Source organism: Vipera berus (genome assembly GCF_964194415.1).
Source record: "Vipera berus genome assembly, chromosome: 2".
Lineage (NCBI taxonomy): Eukaryota > Metazoa > Chordata > Lepidosauria > Squamata > Viperidae > Vipera > Vipera berus.
Window position 1 is genome coordinate 34,556,669 of NC_138203.1, and position 22,713 is coordinate 34,579,381.

A 22,713-nucleotide genomic window follows, 5' to 3' on the forward strand; every position below is an offset into this window, starting at 1 on the left:
TGAGCTTCAACCCTCCGGGAAACCACGAGAGGGCAGCAAGGAAACAGCTAAGTCTAGTACAGGGGTAGGCAACCTCGGCTCTTTTATGACTCATGGACTTCAACTCCCAGAATTCCTGAGCCAGCGTAGCTGCCTCAGGAATTCTGGGAATTGGAGTCCATGAGTCATAAAAGAGCCGAGGTTGCCTACCCCTGGTCTAGTATCTGCTGCCGCGTGTTGCCCTCTGGTGGCCTTCTGGAGGCTTGCAGCCCAGATGAGGTAATCGTAGCAGCAGAGCCCGGCCCCCGGTTTCTGAGTCTCCTGTGTGCTTCCGCGGAAGTGACGTCACGGAACGGCATAACAACAGCCGCGGCTTGGCGTGCGGTGTGAGAAACGAACTGGGACAATGGAGTTGAAAGAAGCCGAGGTGGAAGGGGAGGAATTCGGCATCCTGTGGAAGTGAAGCCGGAGAGGTGATGAACAGAAGCGTCTGCGCCGTAGAGGAGCCTAGTGGCGAGATTTAGGTCGGAGAGACCCGGGGCTGCGAACGTGAGATCGCTCCTTCTGTCAGCCCGCTGGATGCTGGTTCTGCAGGTGAGGTCTCCTTACGGAGGCGCCAGGTTGGCTTCTATGAACTTGGATCATATTTAAGCTATTTAAATTGGTTGGCATTGCCGCATCATGCGGCAACAAACTAGGTTAGTGGTGTCCGATGGCAAGAAATAGTGGTTTCGCGTTTCAGTGTATAGGGCAGGGGTAGGCAGAGCACATCATGAGAAAGGCAGGGCTAGAGGAGTCAAAAGTTGGAATTAAGATTGCTGGAAGAAATATCAACAACCTAAGATATGCAGATGATACCACTCTAATGGCAGAAAGTGAAGAGGAACTGAAGAGTCTCTTGTTGCGAGTGAAGAAGGAGAGTGCAAAAGTTGGGTTGAAACTAAACATTAAGAAAACCAAGATCATGGCATCCGGCCCTCTCAATTCCTGGCAAATAGATGGGGAAGAAATGGAGGTAGTGACAGATTTTATTTTCCTGGGCTCCAAGATCACTGCAGATGGGGACTGTAGTCAAGAAATTAAAAGACGCTTGCTCCTCGGGAGGAAAGCCATGGCAAATCTAGACAGCACACTAAAAAGCAGAGACATCACCCTGTCAACAAAAGTGCGTACAGTCAAGGCTATGGTCTTCCCAGTTGCAATGTATGGCAGTGAAAGTTGGACCATAAGAAAGGCTGAGCGCAAAAGAATTGAGGCCTTTGAACTCTGGTGCTGGAGAAGACTCCTGCGAGTCCCTTGGACTGCAAGGCGATCAAACCAGTCAGTCCTAGAGGAGATCAACCCTGACTGCTCTTTAGAAGGCCAGATCCTGAAGCTAAAACTCAAATACTTTGGCCACCTAATGAGGAGGAAGGACTCACTGGAGAAGAGCCTAATGCTGGGAAAGATTGAGGGCAATAGAAGAAGGGGACGACAGAGAATGAGGTGGCTGGATGGAGTCACTGAAGCAGTAGGCGTGAGCTTAAATGGACTCCAGAAGATGGTAGAGGACAGGAAAGCCTGGAGGAACATTGTCCATAGGGTCGCGATGGGTCGGACACGACTTCGCAACTAACAACAACAACAAGGCAACCTCGGCTCTTTTATGACTCATGGACTTCAACTCCCAGAATTCCTGAGCCAGCTTAGCTGGCTCAGGAATTCTGGGAGTTGAAGTCCATGAGTCATAAAAGAGCCGAGGTTGCCTACCCCTGGTATAGGTAGTCTTCCTGAATAAAGGAAAATAGAGTGAGATAAGATGAGGACCCAGACCGTTGGGGACAATCGGCTGACTCTGTAAAACCGCTTAGAGAGGTCTGGAAAGCACTGTGAAGCGGTATGTAAGTCTTAAGTGCTGTTATGAAATGTATGTTCTATAAGCTGCCTTTGTTTATATGTTTTTTTGTAAAAAGATGGAATTTAAATTTACTTTTTATTGAAATAAATGTCATGTTTGGGAGGCGTTAACCCATTAAGCCCTGCATTTGGTGAAACCTGTAATGCTACAGCAGTGACGCTGGCAAAGAGAAGTCACCTCTGCCACCGATGTTTAATATGTTGGAAACTCTTATGTGAGATCATCAGTCACTGTTTATGAAAAGAGGTCCTTCTCAATTTTTAAGACCTCCTATCTGGGGCTGATTCCCCTGTAACATAGTAGAAATCTGATTTGAGTAGAGCTTAGTATAGAAATTTTAGAGCCTATTTTGGGATTTTCTGCACTATTCAGAATTAATTAGTTTTTTATAGCGATGATTGCTACTTTTTGCACTGTAAACTGAGTTAGTGTCACAATGTTTTAATTTACTGATATTTTGTTTCCAACTATAGATTATTAGAAATCACAAACACTTGATACTGAAAAAGAGAATACATCAAATACCTTGAGAAACAAATTACATAATTGAAATTCAGATCATGGAGTCCTCAACCAATCTAGATGCTGATACCCAGCTAATTGTGGAAGATTGTGCTGGCACCTTTAGCCTGTCTCATATGCCAGATATTAAAGTTGAACATCACCTTGAGTCCAGTGTGGAAGAAGGAGCGCCTCAGAGTGTTGCCATGGGAATGAAATTCATTTTGCCCAATAGGTTTGATATGAATGTGTGTTCTCGATTTGTCAAGTCATTGAATGAAGAGGATAGCAAAAATATTCAAGATCAAGTGAACTCTGATCTTGAAGTCGCTTCAGTATTATTTAAAGGTCAGTTTTTAATTTTTTCTTCAAGGATAATGCTACCAAAGCAAATGAATAGATGGGTGCATTTGATCACTGTACATTTTTCTTATAAAGAATAGACTTAAATTTGGTTTGAAATTCCATCTTATGTAACCCAGCATTTTTTCTGTTTTCATTACTGGTATGTATTTATTTATCTCATATAAATAAATGTACACATACCAGTAATTAAAACTTTTTATAAACTCAAGACAGCAATTATATCTAGTACTTCTTCCTCCTATTTTCCACTTTTGTGGAAAATTTGTCATTGTTCCACCATTCTTATATGTAAAGTGGACTGAAATTTCCATGTTTATGGATTTACTTAATATTTGGTCTCAGACATATAAACAATAACTCAGGTATAAAAATAAAAGGTCCTTTTATTTTCTATTATGATTGGATCAGTCCAATCAAAATACTACATAGAGTAATATTTATTTCATATGGTTGTCCATCTCGCTCTGGGTGGGGAAACAAAATTTAATTAAAAACAATGAAAGTAATGCATGGCAGCTCAGAATAAAGGATTATTATAATGATTACATTAGCTACAAAACAGGTCCCTATATACACTTGCGGTCCCAGTCATACTGGTCATATTTCATCCCAAACTGATCAAACCATTTCATCCCAGTGGTTTCATGTACGTTATAAACAAGAGAGGAGAAAGATCCAAGCCCTGAAGCATCTCACAAGAAGAGACTGAGGGTTGGCCCTCTCCCTTTTTATTAACAACTGAAACCTACCCCTGAGGAAGGACGGGAACCAACCCAGCACAATGCACCCACCCCTAATTCCCAGAGCAGGTCAAGAAGAAGACCATGACTGGTACTACTGAAAACAGCTGAAAGGTTAAGGATGGATGGTCTGCCCCCATCCCACTCACACTATAGGTCATCCAAGAATGTGATCAATGCCGTCTTTGTCCCATACTCTGGCCAGAATCCTGACTAAATGTTCCCTTCAGTCAGGTATTTAGAATATCGTGGCAAGCCAGCATCCAAAAATATTTTAGCAGGTTAGGAATATTGCCTAAATACTCTTTTGCATTCAGCTGGGTGAATCTGTGATTTATTTAGCATTTTACATGATTCCTCCTAACTGCAAATGTTGAGCACAGGATAAGCTCTGTCTTTTGATGCTGTTTCTTAAGAACTGATGTTATCTGAATAAAGCATAAAACAACTACATTCTTTTGTACAATAAAATATTGTTATATGATTGCTTTATTTTTTTTATCTAGCTGAATGCAATATCCGCACTTCTCCTTCTCCTGGGATTCAAGTGAGGCACGTCTATACTCCATCAACTACTAAGCATTTTTCACCTATCAAGCAGTCAACTACCTTAACTAACAAACACAGAGGAAATGAAGTCTCTACAACACCTTTGCTTGTAAACTGTACGTGTTTCTCTGTAGAAAGAATAAGTTTGGGAACAGTCCCAGAAATTCATATTGATACAGAAGTCCTCAAGAGCCTTCAAGCTGCTATGGCTGTTTTGTACCACAGATCCAGAGAAGTGCTTTACCAATTGAAGAGAATATATGTAAGCCTTTAAAACATCTTAAGTAAACCAAAAGACCGAGTAGTCCAAGGAAGAAAAACAGAAGTCCTACAACATACAGTGTAAGAACTGTAACTAGCATTATACAGGACAAGTAAGCAGAAGACTGGCAGAGGATATCCATTGCTACCATCTAAGTATAAATTAAATCTCCAATGCATGAACAGACTTGACCATAGTTTTAACTGAGAAACTGAGCATCCTAAACCAAGCTAAATTCAAAATCACTAGGTAATTCCTTTACACTGACATTCAGACAATCAGGCATCAGTAGACCCATATAGGTAGTCCTCACCTTACAACCAGTTGCTTAGTGACTGTTTGGTTATGATGGACCTACCTTGGGAATACGATGTTTCCCCCAAAATGAGACCTGGTCTTCTTTTTGCCTCCAAAAAAGGCACCAGGGATGTCCTACCCACTTACCTTAGGATAGTTGCAGCCAGGTTTCCCATGCCCCAACACCTTCCTCGCCGGCCCACTTCTTTTGTGGCCTCTCACGCGTGTCATCCCCGGCTTCGTTTTCACCATCATAGGCCTTCAGGAAAGCCCTCTACAGCCGAGAAACGAGCTCTGGATTGACATGCATGATGCCCCCCAGCTTCTATTTTGCCGTCAGAGGCCCTTCCAAAACTCATTTCTCGGCTGCAGAGTCTTTTCCTGAAGGCCTCTGATGGCGAAATGGAGGCTGGTGTGATGCAAGCGAGCGGTAGTGAGCGGCTGCAAAAGAAGTGGGCCAGCGAGGTAAGGCAGATGTCAAGGCATGGGAGGCATGGCTGCAACTGTCCTAAGTGGGTGCAGGACATGTGGGGCAGCTCCACCACCACCCTATCCCCGCCCTAGTTTGATTTTTACCCGCTTGCCTCACCCCACCTCGTGCAACCACGTGCAATGGAGTGGGCGGGGTCTTAAGTAGGGTTTATTTTTGTGGTAGGACTTATATTGGGCACATGTGTAAAAATCTAGGGCTTATTTTCAAGAAATCATGGTATTCGTAATCTATATTCAAAATTCCAGTTCTCTCTCTCTCTCTCTCTCTCTCACACACACACACACACACACACACAGAGCAGTCATGTGACAGAATTTCAGGCATTTGGCAATGTGGCTGCATTTGTGGCCATTTGCAGCTCCCCACAGTCATATGACCACATTTTAGTTTTGCCAAAAACCAGCACTTCCAGTTTTTGGCAAAACCAAGCAATAGTGAACCATTGTTTAACTTAACAACTGCAGCAAAAAGGCTGTAAAATCAGGTTGGTCATGTGATTAAGTCATTTTATAATCATCACAACTTATGACCATAATGGGCAGGCTCCATTACAGTCATAAACTGAGGACTATCTGTAAAGATAAATCACATTTACAGACCATTCAAAAGAGAAAAGAAGAAAGCTAGGAAGGAAACAAAAAGACCAGAAATATCCTGTTTAGTAGCCAACACTCAGATAAGTAGGGATTAATTCCAGACAAGCAGAAAACAAAACCGTAATTAACCAACTACCAGGAAGATTATATCTTCATCAACAGTGGCAGTGCAAACTACTGTCTATAAATGGAAACCCCACCCCACTAGCATTGATGCTATCTAGTTAGATAATGATATATCTGCAAGCAAACAACCAAACTTGGAGGGCATCAAGAATTCCACACAAGTGCTTTAATCATGAAAGATACAGCCATGTTGCTTTATAACTGAAAGATCATTGAAGTGAAGCTCTCACTTCCTTAATACATGTCCTTCTGCCAGTACCCAACCCCTGTGGCTGGCTTCATAACCAGACCAACATGTGAATTGGTGAGGCTTGGTTATAATTCAGTGTGTAAACCTGAGTGATTTGTATAATAGATGTAGGTAAAGACAAACCATATTTTGGTACAGTATGTAGTATAAACCTAATTTATGTGGCCTTGGTATTATTCCTGGTTATCCACAGAATTTGATTTATTCACTGAATTGTTATATCGTTTTCTGTTGTTGCCTTTGCAGCTCTGTCTGTTCACCAGCTGGCAGCTCAGGGGGAAATGTTGTACTTAGCTACACGCATAGAACAAGGTAAGAATTGATCTCTGGAGTTTTGTGGGTCTTTTGGCAGAGATAATATGGTGCTAGATGGGGTCTGTGCTGGGGCTCTTTTTTAAAGAAAGTTTCCATTTCTTCCTTGCACCCATTCTTTTTCTCCAGTTACTTTGAAATAAGTTTGAAGCCATTTTCATCCAATTAATCGTGTCAAATCATTTTATATCAGCATTGATACAAATACTGATACGTACTTATAATTACGTGTCAGTATTGCAAAAGCAAAAGACTTAAAAGCAGTAGATAGACTAGGGTTATGGGGCTTCTACATTTTTTCTTTGGGAAAATGTATTTATTAGCAAACCTTTTCTGTAATACTATGAAATTATTATCCAAGGTATCCTGTAATTTTGATGAATCATATGACATGAGCAAGAGAACATGCTCCTAATAAAAAAGTTTTGCCTGTATTGTACAAGCTGCTTCTCATGGCATTATTGTTCAGTTCTGATAGTATTTTCCATAACAGTGATGGCAAACCTTTTAGAAACTGAGTGCCCAAACTGCAACCCAAAACCCACTTATGTATTGTCGGGTGCTGGGTGGGCGTGGCCCATTGGGTGGGCGTGGCCCATTGGGTGGACATAGCTGCGATGGTAACGGCAGACTGGGTGGGACTAAAAAGTTCAATCAATCAATTCCAACTTTGTGAGATCCTTTTTTTTCCCGCGAGAAGTTGAAATTGATTGATTGATTGAAACTTTTTTTTTGCCCATGGCGGCAGAGGCCTAAAGCGAAAAGGTTTTATAAAACCCAGCTGAAGGCCTACGACAGGGGCGACGGCGCATGTGCCCACAGGGCTCTGCATGCCACCTGTGGCATGTGTGCCATAGGTTCGCCACCACGGTTCTATAACATTGCTTAAATTACAGTGTTGTCATCAATAATTGTTTCTTACCTTTAAAATCAATCTGTGCATTTTTCTGACGACCATTTGGTGAATGTAAACAACTAATAATGAATGTTTTAGAACAGGCATGTCAAACTCGCGATGTCATGTGACATCGCGCGACGTATCGGAACTTTTTCCCATTGCCGAAAATGGGATGGGCGCGGTTTCTCCGTGATGCTCTGGCCCGTGGGCCGGCAGTTTGACACCCCTGTTTTAGAATGTTTATATTTTTACTTTCACCAAGATTTTTTTTGTGGTATAAAACTACTGTAGGAATATATAAGAAAAGATTTTTATCTAATTCATAATTTATTTAAACTAAAAAGAAAAACAGAAAAAGCTGTTTTTAACATGTCAAACTGATTATGTACCTTAGACGTCGTTGAATCATGGGCCAAATGTAGCTGGCGAGTGTATATTGCAACCCCCCAAAATACAATGAACGGGATGCAGGTTTTGGCAGCAGTTTGGGTAATTTGGGGGCAGAATAAGTGGCAAGATAGTTGACCTGTGTGTTTTGTCAAACAGAAAATGTTATCAATCATATGGATGAAGAAGGTTTTACTCCTCTAATGTGGGCTGCAGCTCATGGGCAAATCGCAGTAGTAGAATTTCTACTCCAAAATGTAAGTGAAACTGTATTGTATTTTATACATGTCTAGTGATGCTACAAACGTATGTTTCTTTCCATCTTGAACATAAATTGTTAAATAAAGTTTAAAGAAGTTGTATCAGTACTAACAGAAAATATAAAAACTGAGAAATGAGTATGCAGGTGTTGGGAATGTAGCCTACGTGCCAGACTTCAGATTCACAAGCCACATCCTTATGAGAAAAAATGGTCTCCTTGTCTAGTATAGAGCAAGGTTTTCTAGCTTCTTCTACTGGGTATAGTAAATGTTTAGCTTTTTCTGAAGCCAAAAAGAAGTTTATAGAAATAAGCTGGGTGTAAAATAGCATTTCTATCTTCCTCAGCATCCTGTGATCAATTTTTGGATCTCCAAGCAGCTGGAGAAGTGCAGGAAATTGAATAAGAGGACCATTTCATTCAGAAAACTTTTGCTTGCTATAGACATATGTAAAACATATAACTAGGGATTTGAATTAGGGATTCTTTAAAAATTACTTTTTGTATTCTATATTTCTTTATATTTTGGTGCAAATTATATAATATAATGTTTAATTTCAGTGTTCATCCATATATTAGGCTATACATATAAAGAAGGATTTTTTTCCTTTAGAATTTTCTGATGATCTGTAATATTTTCAACCCTCTCCTTCTGGTCTGTAATATTTTGGGCAGAGGATACTTAACTTGTAGGAATGCTTTGTTACCTGTCCACAATGGTAGATTTTCTTTTGATTTTCTTTTGAATGAAATAATTTGCAAGCTGTTTGTTATCATGGCCAGAGCTGTTCTTACCACGATAGATGGTGGCAGCAGAAACTGTCAAACTGCTGCTCCAAAACAGATGGTGGTATAACAGTGTAAAGACTTAGAGGCCGTCTGGGAAACAAAGATTTAGGACCTTCAGCCTTTTGTGGGGGTCAATCTCTTTAAGGCAAGTAGGTAACATCAGTAGACCTTAAATTGTTTAAATTTGCAGTTATAAATGGTACTGCATTAGTCTCCTGTTAAGTATTTTTCCATTTATTAAAATAATTTCCTGTCCAGTTTGTTAATTGTCCATTTCTCTATTTCTATACGTCCTATACTTTCATATGAGCAATAAAGAACCTTTTACCCAGAATCATACTAAATGATAGATTCATCGGTACTTAAAATATTGTTTTGCATTCCTGTTCTAAAAGAGGGATAGTGGGAAATAATAATAAGTGAAGATATGTGATTATTCTTTAGGAACATAAAGGTTATTATAAATAAAAATTGTCTGAAGAGCCAGATTTAAGAAGCAATTACTTTAAACTGCAATAGAGGGCGAGTTATGCATAAGAAGAAAGGGTGGCTCATTCAAGCAAATTATTCCTTGGCTGTTTAGAGATGTTGTACTCATTTTAAAGTAGCAAATGACTATATGTTATAATGGGGGTTTGATCCTTGGACTTAGGAGACCATTTGATTAACCTAGGGGTTGCACACATGAATGATCTGGTAAATGAAACCAATGCTGTTTTTCCTGACAGGGTGCAGACCCACAAATCTTGGGGAAAGGTCGAGAGAGTGCACTGTCATTAGCATGTAGTAAAGGATATACAGACATTGTGAAGATGCTACTGGATTGTGGAGTTGACGTAAATGAATATGACTGGGTAAGTTTCTCTGTGGGAGTGCAGGTGCCATATGTAACATTGTGAACTTATTCTGTCTGTCTGTCTGTCTGTCTGTCTGTCTGTCTGTCTATCTATCTATCTATCTATCTATCTATCTATCTATCTCTTATTATCATATTTTAAAACTATCTATCTCTTATTATCATATTTTAAAACTCCGTCTCTCTCACAGACGGAGGCTTGGGAACATATCACAGCACTAGATAAGCCCCTAGTAGAGCATAAAGGATGACTGTCCTTGTTTCAGTTTCTGATCTTTATATGATACTCTTTGTTTTGTGAATAGCTGATATGGTAAATTGCATTGTATAAACATATTTGACTTTTATTTTCTTTGACTGTATTATTCAGGGTTGATTCCCAAGCACTTTCCTCTTGTTATTGTCCCGGGACCTGAGGGCAACTCCTTGTGGCTTGTAGTTCCTTCCCTACTCCTTGTGGCCATGACACCCAAATGCTTCCTGCAGTATTCTGGTCAACAGGCCGAGTTGCAGCCCAGTTACAGGAAAGCCACATAACTAGCGAGTGCAAGCTAAAGTCTATGTCACACAAAGAAATATCTTTCTGTTGCTTTATAGACATGATTTGATTAAAAAAAGGATTAATTGGGCCTATATGATACGCTTTGCTAATAAACTAAAGTTTTGGGGCTAATGTTTTTATCATTGAGCTGTGCAAAAATAATATTTTTTTTCCCCTCAGAATGGTGGTACACCCTTGCTCTATGCTGTTCATGGGAATCATGTGAAATGTGTCAAAATACTCTTAGGTAATTATTATAAATACAAATAAAACCTTTAGTGCTCAGACTGTGTGCTGTGGCAGTGAACTCACAGGGATAGTATGGGGTATTTTGCTAAATAAATGGAACTGTTAGTGTGTTCCTCACTGGAACAACATAGGAACATTGTGGAGCAAGAAAGTTTGGGAACTTTTAGATTAACCAATGAGATTAACAGTGCATGCAGATACTCCTAAATGTCATTTTATTTTAAATAGAACATGGTGCTGATCCAACTGTAGAAACCGATTCTGGATATAATTCTATGGATCTTGCTGTAGCCTTGGGCCATCGTAGTGGTGAGAATTCAAGCACTTTTTAACATGCTGTTGCAATCCTTTTTACTGTCAATTGATTAGTTTAACCACATCATTATTATTATTATTATTATTATTATTATTATTATTATTATTATTTATTAATTATTAATTAGTTTTATTCATTTATAACATAAAATGTGAAAACACACATAGTATGGGATGAGTAGAAAAAGTGAAAACAAAAAAAATGTGATGAAAGTGAGGGGAAGAAACAAAAGGCATTGACTTCGGACTCTAGTTGAACCACTTAATAGGTTTTGTCATCAGTATGTGAATAGGCTAGAGCAGGGATAGGCAACCTCGGCTCTTTTATGACTCATGGACTTCAAATAGCACTTGAATAGCTGACTCGGGAATTCTGGGAGTTGAAGTCCATGAGTCATAAAAGAGACGAGGTTGCCTACCCCTGGAGTAGGCATTTTAGAACCATGACCTGGTTAAATCAGAAGCCCTCCCAAGTGTTTCTTGCTGCTTCTCTAAAGAACAACATTCTTCACTATTTACATAGCTAAGCAAAGATAAATATTATGTGCCTCAATTCCCTTTTAATGTCAAGATAAAAATCTTTTTGTTTCCAAATGTTGTAAATTGCTGTTTTGTTTGTAAAAAAGAAAAGAAAAGAAAGGGAGGGGGAGGACAATGAGAACTAAACTTTTCACCTATACCTGGTTGTAGTACAGCAGGGGTGTCAAACTCAATTTCATTGAGGGCCGCATCAGCATTGTGGTTGCCCTCAGGGGGCCGGGTGGGTATGGCCAGGGTGGGCGTAGCCTACTGGGTGGGCGTGACTAGAGTGCGTATGGCCTACTGGGTGGGCGTGGCCATCTCTACATCGTTCACATCAAGCGTGCCTATGGGGGCCTGGGCAGGAGTGGGACAGATCTGAGGGTCTCTGGCAGAAGGAGGGTCTCTGGGCCAGGGCCAAGGCAGTGGGGGCTGTTCCCTCACTGTTTCCAGGATGGCTTCGCGGGCCACATGGAACCACTTCACGGGCGGGATCCGGCCCCCGGTCCTTGTGTTTGACATGTGTGTAGTACAGCATGTTCAAGAGATGACACAAGTGGGACTTGCTTAATCTAAAAAACCCATCAGATGTGTGACTGCATAAGGCACACGTGTATCTGCTTATAGCTATGTCATCAATGCATTGGCTTGGGAACAATCATTAGTCCTAACAATGCACCCAAACAGCAATCCTTATTTTTCCCATATAGAGGTGAAGGATAGTAAATCTGGTATCTTGTCGCATCAGGGATTCTAAACTTTTCCCCCAACATCGCTAAACATAGCCACTCAGAATTAAGTGTATTACTGGGTATAACTTGGTTCTTTTTCTTCACAAGTGTAGTCAATTGTTATTGGAAACTGATAGGTGTGTGCATAATGCATACATAACTTATTACAAAATCTCACTGTAGTCCTCACATCTTTCAGTGCTTTTAGAAGAGTCCCCAGTTTAAAGATTGAATACTAACGATGTTTTCCTCTATTTCAGTTCAACAGGTTATCGAAACTCATTTATTAACACTCCTTCAAAATATCAAGGAATAATATAGCTGTGGAATAAAAGAAGAAATGGACTTCATTTGAATACTGATCAGTATAAAAGTATTTTTTGATTGGTAACTTAGTCTATTCTTCATTCTTACTACTTACCAAATGTGCTTGAAATGGTTAGTGGCATGCATATTTAGCAGTTGATTGTAAGTAGAAGAGACTCCCTTTTGTCCCAGCAAATTTTTCCTGTACCATAGTGCTGGTTTATTGTTCCATTATTTCATAGTACGGTCGATGACATTAGAATTTCTGTTTCATTGTTTAGATAAAAGAATGGGTAATAATGACAGCACTTGAAAGCTGAGTTCAGGAAAATTTTCTGGGATTTATTCAAGCCATTGGTTTTTTTTTCTTTTGAGTAATATTTTAGGTGAACCATTTTCATTTGAGTGATGTTCATAGATGTTTAAAATTCACTTATCCTTTTTTCTATTTCATGTATGCACTTGAAAAAAGAAATTATGACAATATACAAAATTATATCCCATGCTGATGTATGATTTATTTTATACATTTCAAGTTGATAGCAAGATAGTTTTTCAGACTGTATTAATCCAATATATTTTGATTCAGTTGGTGCCAACTATGTGTAGTTCATGTAGCTATTTATTTTCATGTGTAGACAACAGTCAGTTCTTTGCTGTTTAAAATAGGTGGGGTTTTTTATGTTTACAACTGACTTCTAAAATCTTAGAACAGACTTTTTATGCAAATAGCTTGTTTTATTTCATTGCCGCTATTTTAATATACTGGTTTAACATGATTTTCTAATGTGGATTAAGTATTTGAACTGGATAGAGAAATAATATATACACAAAAACAAAAATATAGCTGGCTAAAGCTATAACCTGGAATGACTGAAAAAATTGTTAACATTAACACACTATTACAATTAAAAATATTGGTGTTTTAATTAAGAGCCACCTAAAATAAATGTATCTTATTGTAGTGCTTGTTCAAAGTCTTCTGTTTTAGGAATGTTATAAAAATACTGACCACTAAATGAAATTACTCTGGATTATAACAAATTTGCCATCCATGCATTGATACTATCCAGATTATTTTTATTTCATATTATATGGAATTGTTACTTCTCACATAAAAACTCTAAAAAGTATGAGGTAAACATGTTCCATTGAAAATACAGGCATATGCCTCTAAACTGCTGTGGGGAAATTGTGCAATACTTAATATATGACAGATTCGCCTACTATGAGAATCTTACTAGCCAAAGAGAATCCTTTAGATTCTGCTAATTATTTTTTAGGTAGCTCAAAATGTGTGTACCTCTCAATGTGTATTTAATATGCTATGTGTTATTATATTCTCAAGCCTTTTGAGATAAAATACTGTTTTGATTTTATAGAATTGTGACTTGAAAGGAAATTTACATTTTAAACTGTTTTGGGAGTGTTGTTTTATATAAAGTACAAATTGTGTTTTTGAACTGTTGTCTATCATGATCTTTTAAAATGTCTTGTATTGTATTTTTAGAAAGAGCTTTATCTCAGTATTTATAACTAGCAGCAAGCTACATGTTGCTGTTATTCCATACTTCAATTTCACCATTAAATAGTATAGAAGTTATCAGTTTTTTCCTGTAGATCACTGAAATTGTTAAAGATGTCGGCAAACCATTTGCACACAGTATTCATTACCATGTAAATAAAAATACATAAATGAGTCATGTTGATAATTTGTCTTCTGCAATAGCGTGTTGAAAACTGCAGTTCTGGCCCTGGGAGTTTTACTGAAAGCAGCTAGACAGCACCAACAGTTACAGCTATTTGGTAAAATAGATGCAATTCCTGCCACTATTCATATTTGTAGTAATTAGTAAATGGCACTGTTGGATGCTTTCCTATTGTAAAAACTTCCCAGTTAGACTGCAATCTTAAGAATTTATCTACAGTAGTCAATTTTTAAGAAGCATATTCTTGTTAAAAATGGGGGGATGCTCTTTTCCAGGGGTACCCAACCCCTGGTTCATGGACCAGCACCGGTCCGTGCAAACAAGCAAAGCCCCATCTGCAGGATGCACATGAAACCAACCCCTTCTGGTCCACAGAAAAACCTCTCCACGGAACCGGTCCCTGGTGTCCAAAGGTTGGGGGCCTCTGCTCTATACTACATGCATTAATTGCTTTTTTGCATTATAATTAAGGTAAATAGAAGGATTGGTCCATTACTTCATTACTGGCAATATGAAACTATTTTGCCATGACCTTCCAGGAAATTGTTTCAACTTTTCCATGCAGCCTCCAAGTTCTGGGTTTTCCTGGTGATCTTTCATACAAATAGTATCTAAGGTGGACTACGTAGCCATGGACTAATTACTATCTCTAAAAAAGAACGCTTATTTACATGTCATTTTAGAGCATAGCACAGATGTCAAATGATTCATCTTGCCTGTGCCTACCTTTTTTAAATAGGTAACTTATAACAAAAGCCCTTCTCTGCTCTAAGGACTGAAATACAGATTCCTACACCAATCTTTTGTCCAAGCACCAGTACAGCTGAGGAATTACAACTGTTATTTTATCTAAAAATCAAGATTCATTCAACCAAGAGACAACTTCCAGTCCTGAACTGTTCACGTATGAACTTTGTTTTATGTCTACTGTACTTTTAGTGAGATAGTAATGTCTAAATAATTGTTTCAAATTCAGTATTCTTTGCATCAAGACGGAAATAACACAATTCTGCTGCTAATGATCTAATTATTCAAGACAACATATACTCATTTGGTGCTTTGTTAACAAACTGCTGCATTAAAAGTAAAAGCAAAGTGGAAACCAGAACAGCTTCTAATGGTACTAGTTGGCATAAATCATTATAATAGGTAATGCAAAAAAAAAGTAGCTCTGGAAGATCTTATCAAAGTAAGATTTAAAGCCAAGAACCTTCATTTCCCACCATTATCACAAGTAACTATTTTAATTATATACAAAAAATACCAATCAAGTATTTGCCTAAAGGTTTAGTCTTTATTAGCTTTTGGACTTAGTACTTTTCCATTTTGTGTACTTCCAGCCCATTTGCATTGTGCATTAACAATAACTGAAGAGAGCTGCATTGAACCAAGTTTCCAAATATTACAGATCTTAAGACTAAGATCAGTACAAAATATTACAAATAAAAGTCACAGTATAAAATAGCAGCTCCACATAATTTTCAAGTTTTACTGAACATGACAATTCAATTTGCTTCATTTTTGGAAGCCTCATCAAAGTTCTCCACGAGATCTGCAAAGAAAAAAAAATGGAATAAGTTTTTTTTTAAGTGGAAAAAAAGTCCAGTGTTATTTTCAATGCTTATGCTAACATCTAAAACATTTTAGAATTGTATATCTGTCAAGGGGCATTAAGTATTAAAGCTTCATGCATAACTATACAACTATACCTCATATATTTACTCAATCTTAGAAAAGCAATGCATTGTAATGCAACAATTTTTAACCAATTACAGTCCTTCAGTCCATTCATTCGGTGACCGTTCAAAGTTTTAACGGCACTGAACAAGGGGCCTGTCCTTAAGTTTCAGCTGTTGCAATGTCTCCACAATCATGCAACTTCAACCAAGCATTCACTGCTTGTTCACAATTGTGTCACAGAGTTCCATGATCATGTGGTTGCCATCTGTGACTTCCTTTGCCAGTTTCCAACAAGCGAAGTCAATGGGAAAGCTGACAGGAAGTGTGATGTCCTTGCTTGACAAGCCATGACGATACCCTTAACAGCAGCAACCAGAAATGCTAGAACTGTTGTGCCTAAGAATCACAAGACAGGGGACTTTGCACTTTGCAACTGCATCATTTGGCAGTGAAAATTCTGGTCTCAACGTCTGTTGTAAGATGAGGGTTATCTGTATACACCAGAGGTCTAATCCATATTCCCCTTTTCTGGACATAATAAAAAATGGGCCAAAAAAAAATACTGCCGTCTAAAACGGCAAGAACACAACATTTTCAAATTTGTTCAAATCCTGTCCTTAAAAATAAGAAATGAGGCTAACAACTCTTACCTGGAACTTCATCATCATCATCTTCTCCAGTAGCAAGAGGTGCTTTTCCATCCACAGCTGAAATCACATATTAAGACATGGATGAAGCATCCCTTGTCTAATATTTTAACCTGCCATCACAATGTCTCTTATTCACTTACTTTGGAATAAGTCCTACTGAACTCAATGGCACTTCCAGATACATAGAATTTGTGAATGTAATATATTTAATACAGGAATAGTCCACGCAAAGTATATCTAGAATTTTATTGTCTGCTATTGTCCAAAATAGTCAGATTTCACACATATATAGTTTGCTTTTAGGCAAGAATGAGCCCAAAATTGCATGTAATAAAATAAGAAAGAATCAGTCCAACATTATTTCAAACTAGAAAAAAAAATATTCAGACTGCTCTCAAGGTAAAATACAAAAGCACTTCTGAATTCAATGTTGTATTTGAGAGAGTAACTTGTATTATTATTCAATCAATTTCTATCTTGTTCTTCCAGACTTGGAAAGGTAGACCAGATATACTTATTTAACCAGTTTCTTTGTATGCCGAAAAATCTGGCTATTCATACTAATTAAGTCAACGGAACATGTTAGGTTCCTCTCTTTTGTTCAGGAACTAAGAAAAAATGTACTTGCACTTTTCTCAATTCATTAAAAAAAATCTTATCAATAGAGCAGGGGTGTCAAACTGCCAGCCCACAGGCCAGATGCGTCACTAGGAAACTGCTGGCAATGGGGAAAAAGCTCCAATATGTTGTGCGACGTCACATGACATCACAGGTTTGACATGTCTGCAATAGAGGAACAGAGCTATCAGCCCTCTTCCTGGTTCCACCCTTTGGAAGAGGACATGAAAAACATATGAATTACCTAAATTCCAGCAATATTTTTGCATGACACACTGAATCATTTTTCTAATTACTTTGTTGTTGTTGTTGTTGTTTGCTGCGAAGTCATGTCCGACCCATTGCGACCCCATGGACAACGTTCCTCCAGGCCTAATTACTAAGCCACCACAAAACAATTTTTGCCTATTACAAGCATGAAGATGCAGTTTACACTTGTGGGGAATGTGAACCTCCAGCTTATTTGTGCCCTCTTGCTTTGATTTATATCACACAATAAGGTTTTCTTTTAGTGGAATAAGAAAAATAATAATCCTATTATCTACTAGAATTGATGTATCTTTTATTTTTAAAAGCCCAATTCCTCCAAACAAAAACCTGATTTTTATCAGTTCTTATGCTACCATAATTCCTGCAGCACCAACTCTACACCTATTGTGAAGTCTTTGTGGCCCCAGCCTGATCTATTATAATTATATAAAAAAACTGGTCTCAAGTCTTCTCTCCACAACTCATAATCCGGAATATAGTTTTAAACACAGATCTTTTATACATTTGTCAAAAAGAATTTCTATTTATCACACCACCCTGTTCTATGTGGACATTAAGTGAAAATCATGAACCAATATATTAAGTTCTAATTAAGAATCCATTCCAATGGAATCCCAAATTTAGCAGCTTTTTTCAGAAAGACTGCAAGCCTATCTAGATACTTAATAGAAATGCTTTAAAACCCTTCCCAGAATTTTCATTCTTAAGTATCAGTGGGCTTTTGCTTACATTGTTTTGGTAGAGCTTCTGCCAGTCTCCTCAAACTTGTCAGACTATCAGCGCCAAGCTGATTTAGGATGCTAGGCAGCATTTCAGTCAGCTGCTTTGTCTCAGCATGGCCTGTGATTGTAAAAGTGTTAGCAGCTAGTGAAGCTTGAACTTTAGGGTTGTTGAAGTGAATTACAGTGCCTTGGTTGGTGAACATGTTGACCTATAATACAAGAAAAAATTCTATTAAATATACTAATACGTTTTTTATATGAGTGAGCTCTATTTTACCCATTTCCTACTAACTCCATTTTCTTAAAAGCAGCATTTTGTCAAACACTGAAAGAAAAAGGATGTTACCTCTTCAATCCCAGATATGTTATTTACACCCAATTTCTTTAAGGAAAACTGAAGTTTCTTGTCATCTGCTGTAGCTGTTCTGTGAACTACCTTCTTCTTTCTACGAGCAGTACCCTACAGAGAAAGAGTACATTTTAAAATCTCTTCAAAATGTTGTCTTTAAACACTTACGCAGGTCAGGCAGCCTAATTCTATCTCTGGATGCATTAAGCACTATTTTCTTTCTGCAAAAGCTAAGCAACTCCACTGATAAACAGGAATGAAGCAAGTTCAACAAAAATTAGCTAAAAACAGACCTATATATGATATTAGCCAAATAAGCTATTTCAAATGCTGAAAATATATTTTTCAGAGAATTAACACAAACATTAGCAGCACATATATATTTACCTAAAGAGCTCAATAACTTCTGGTAGATTTGAAACATTGTTACAATACTTTTTGGGGCTTTATACCCTGTTTTCTTTAATCTAAGTAATTCAATTTTCATGGACAAACATACAAAGCATCTGTGAAGAAAATGAAAGCAGATATGAAAGCACCCATCAGTCTTTTATTACTAGTAGGTGTGACTTATTTAATATTACAATAAAGCAAACCAAAAAAAGCCCATTTGCACAGTTCTCTTTCTTTGGAAGAGAGAATTGTGAGCGAAATGTGGTGAGGAGTTCAAGATGTTCCAGAAATCACGGTAAGAGCCACAAGTAATGAGGAATGAACAAAAAAGAGAAAAAATATAAAACATATTAGAACTGTATTTTAAGTCTAAATGACTGTAGAATAATGACTCAATGTTTTAAGACAGTCCTCTTTTTGAATCATACTAGTTTTTCTTCATGGAAATGATTTCCACGTATTTGTTTGTGCATAACTGCTTGTATATGCAGTAAATTGTAGCTAAGCAATTCTGAAGTGCTGAACAAATGGGGGGCACCCATTAATCAACCAGGATAAAGTGACAAATATAGCAATTTATCCTCTAATTTTATGCACAGTAATGACCATGAGGGATAAACTGGACTGAAAGATAATGACTGGAATGCTACTCAATTAACTTTCATGGCTAACAGTATGAACCCAACACCTTAAGTTCCATATCATATTCTGAAAATGTATGAAAAAGTTAATTCAATTAAATCAACTAAATTCACAGGCTAAGACGTCTTAGTCATTATTTTCAGTCTAAAACCTATACTGCTTTATGCTACTTAATAACTATTTAGCGTATATGATGAAAATTATATGTTCCAGCTGTAAACAAGCTGGGACCTGAAATTCCAGACTCCACCCTTAATTAAGGATACATTTCTTATGCAAACTGAATCTAATACTGTCCATATCAGAAAGGTACAATATACCTTAAATATACATTAAACAGGCCATGTTTAAACTTTGACAGAATCCCATATGCAAGAGTACTATATAATTTAAAGGCTTTCTTATAAATAAGTGGCCACAGGACTACATTCCATTATAGCAATCAGCCTAATGGAAAAGTTAAGTCCTAATGAATTTGTTGAATCTTTAATTTAGGAACATGTAGCATAAAAAGGTCAAGCCTCTGTTAACTAAAATCCAACTCTTGATGTCCTCAAAAAATGTCCAAAACATTTTCTTGGTAATTGTATGTGGTGCATTACTGCCTTCTTCCAAGATGTTTCTATACTTTTCATCCTACAGCCCTAGTATGTCAGGGAACTTCCACTGGACGAGTCTAAGTCTGCTTAATTTATCAACTTTCAATATATATGTTTAGCACATGATTTATTGTTAGCAAATTATCTTTATCATGTTATTTTCATAAATTGCTAGAATAAAAGCATACTTAGGTAAAGGTAAAGGTTCCCCCGCACATGTGTGCTAGTCGTTTCCGACTCTAGGGGCCGGTGCTCATCTCCGTTTCAAAACCGAAGAGCGAGCGCTTGTCCAAGGACGTCTCCGTGTTCATGTGGCCGGCATGACTAGACGCCAAAGGCGCACAGAACGCTGTTACCTTCCTACCGTAGTGGTCCCTATTTTTCTACTTGCATTTTTACGTGCTTTCGAACTGCTAGGTTGGCAGAAGCTGGGATGAGTAACAGGCGCTCACTCTGCTACGCGGCACTTGGGATTTGACCCGCCAAACTGCCGACCTTCTGATTGACAAGCTCAGCATCCTAACCCACTGAGCCACCACGTCCCTAAAAGCATACTTATCAGATACTAATTATTGTGGTTATATGTTTTCAAACATGAAAGAAAAAGGGCAGCATTCTCTGGCCAACCATCCCTTTTTATCAGCATGCAAAGTTTAAATACAGTATGGAGAATGTAACAATTTTTAGAACAGAACAATTAGCAAATCTGATTATTTGTTAAATCAATGAAGATATAAGCACATTCCATTGTTTCCAACTGTACATAGCTTTTCTCCAAAACAGAAAGGGCCCTTAGTTCCTTTCCCTTTTTATTATCCAATGAATTTAATGGCTATGCAAGTTAAAAGAACAGCCCTCAAACATGGTTCCTCAACTCAAATATGACTCTTTATAATTAGAGTTTTAGTACAACAATGTGAAAATGGTGGGCTGGCATATTTTTTCAACTTTATAGCCCAGCCTTCAACTCTGCTGTTTTCTGGTAGTCTTAACACTCAAGTATTAACCAGATTTAATCTCACTTAGCTTTCTAAAATTCACGTATGGGCTCACTGTCAGTTTGAACACTCCCTTCTCATCTCCTATGATTTGTTTACCTATATAACAATTTAATCACATAAAAATCAGGCTTATCTAAAGCACCTTCTGCAAATATGTTGACCCACATAATATTCCAACTTGCAACTTACCCCTCCAGACCAGTTACAAAGCCATGACTTATACCAGGGGTCGGCAACCTCGGCTCTTTTATGACTCGTGGACTTCAACTCCCAGAATTCCTGAGCCAGCTACGCTGGCTCAGGAATTCTGGGAGTTGAAGTCCACGAGTCATAAAAGAGCCGAGGTTGCCGACCCCTGACTTATACGAACAATTAATGGAAAAGATTTAAATCGTGAGAGCAAGATGAAAGCCAGAAGAGGCCTTTACGGGCCAAGCCGGCACGGCAAGCCCACAACATGGCTACCCAAGGACGGTAGTTCCACGCGAGGTTAAGAGAGAGGCGAGGAATAGGAAGAAGTAGCCCGCCTTTGCCTTACCTTCCCACCGATGCGCACTTGGGCCTGGAGTTTAGCTAATTTTTCTTGATTCATGATCGTTTCTTTCATCTAAGGGGAGGAAAAAGGCAAAGGGGAGGATTAGACGGGCAGAGAGCCGCACCGTTTCGGTGCTGGCGGGATTAAAGAGGACGCTCAAACCAGCCCGGCCCCGCTCGGCTCGGCTCGGCCCACGAGAAACTGCAGCAAATCAGGCGGCCACTTCCGGGAGGCTGCACCGGGATTCACTCGGCGCTCAGACCTGAGGCTGCTTCCCGACTGAAGAGGCCCAAAGCGGGGGGGGGTGTCCCCGAAACGGATCTCGACTGCCACCGGCGGCTTTTGGCCCCCTCTCCCGCTTTTCCTCTGGGGTCTTGCCGTACCTTTGCGGGACGAAACGGCCGGATCCCGACAGGCGAGCAGGAAAAGCCGCAGGAGGGAAGCGCCGACCCCGGGAGCCGCACGCGGAGGAGACCAAGATGGCGGCCGGAAAGGAAAACAGGCAGCGGCAGCGACACAACCCGGACTCTGCGCATGCGTACTAAGCCCCTACCTTTGCAGCTTCCAATTCCATTTCACCGCTGGATTCTGGCGCGTGTGGAGGCTGCAGCCCAGTCTTCTATCCCATTACGCTTCCTCCGCTGGCTGGGAGTTGTAGCGTGCTTGCAGGTGGAAGGATAATTCCAGTTGCTGATCCTCTTAGAGGGGTCTCGTTTTGATCCGAGGTGTAAGCATTGTGCAGGGTAAGAGCCAGTTTGGTTTAGTGCAGGGGTAGGCAACCTCGGCTCTTTTATGACTCATGGACTTCAACTCCCAGAATTCCTGAGCCAGCTATGCTGGCTCAGGAATTCTGAGAGTTGAAGTCCATGAGTCATAAAAGAGCCGAGGTTGCCTACCCCTGGTTTAGTGGTTAAGGCACCGAGCTAGGAACCAAGAGACTAGTCCTTCCTTAGAGATTTGGTTGATCCGAAAGAAAGCAGATCCTGCACTTGCTGAAACATAATAAAGCTTTGTGTGGAGTGAGATTGAGCACAATCAGCTATAGCAGTCACTGTAAACCAGTGTTTTTTCAACTCCCAGAATTCCCCAGCCAGCATGGGTTCTGTGCTGTTGGAGCAAGTAGTATTTTATGGGTTAAAAAGTTGTCTCCTTAAGAGATGGCCTTTTGGGAAATGTAGTTTAGTTGTTGGTCAGATCTGTGTCTTAACTAGCCACTGGGAGGGACTTGTATTTTTATTATGGGATATCCTGTTTAGGTGCCCAGTCTTCTTGGGAGCTCAATTATAATGGAGAAATCTATTATCCTTTTACCTACGTGATGGCTCCC

At 39.1% G+C, this 22,713-nt stretch overlaps 2 protein-coding genes across 2 annotated transcripts; one reads left to right on the top strand and one right to left on the bottom strand.

Annotated features, from left to right (window-relative positions):
* Positions 1-258: 258 nt before the first annotated feature.
* On the top strand, positions 259-12,723 carry ANKRA2 (ankyrin repeat family A member 2). Its single transcript, XM_081319815.1, has 9 exons — positions 259-573; positions 2,350-2,725; positions 3,990-4,148; positions 6,303-6,368; positions 7,813-7,910; positions 9,430-9,555; positions 10,279-10,345; positions 10,576-10,656; positions 12,173-12,723. The coding sequence occupies exons 2-9, from the start codon at positions 2,437-2,439 to the stop codon at positions 12,226-12,228; spliced, it is 942 nt and encodes a 313-aa protein (XP_081175941.1). The 5' UTR covers positions 259-573; positions 2,350-2,436; the 3' UTR covers positions 12,229-12,723.
* A 2,460-nt stretch (positions 12,724-15,183) lies between these two features.
* Positions 15,184-21,908, bottom strand: BTF3 (basic transcription factor 3). The gene is made up of 6 exons (XM_081317027.1): positions 21,770-21,908; positions 21,390-21,458; positions 18,214-18,327; positions 17,875-18,076; positions 16,258-16,314; positions 15,184-15,479 (listed from the first exon to the last, which is right to left on the bottom strand). The coding sequence occupies exons 2-6, from the start codon at positions 21,456-21,458 to the stop codon at positions 15,433-15,435; spliced, it is 489 nt and encodes a 162-aa protein (XP_081173153.1). The 5' UTR covers positions 21,770-21,908; the 3' UTR covers positions 15,184-15,432.
* Between the last annotated feature and the right edge of the window lie 805 nt (positions 21,909-22,713).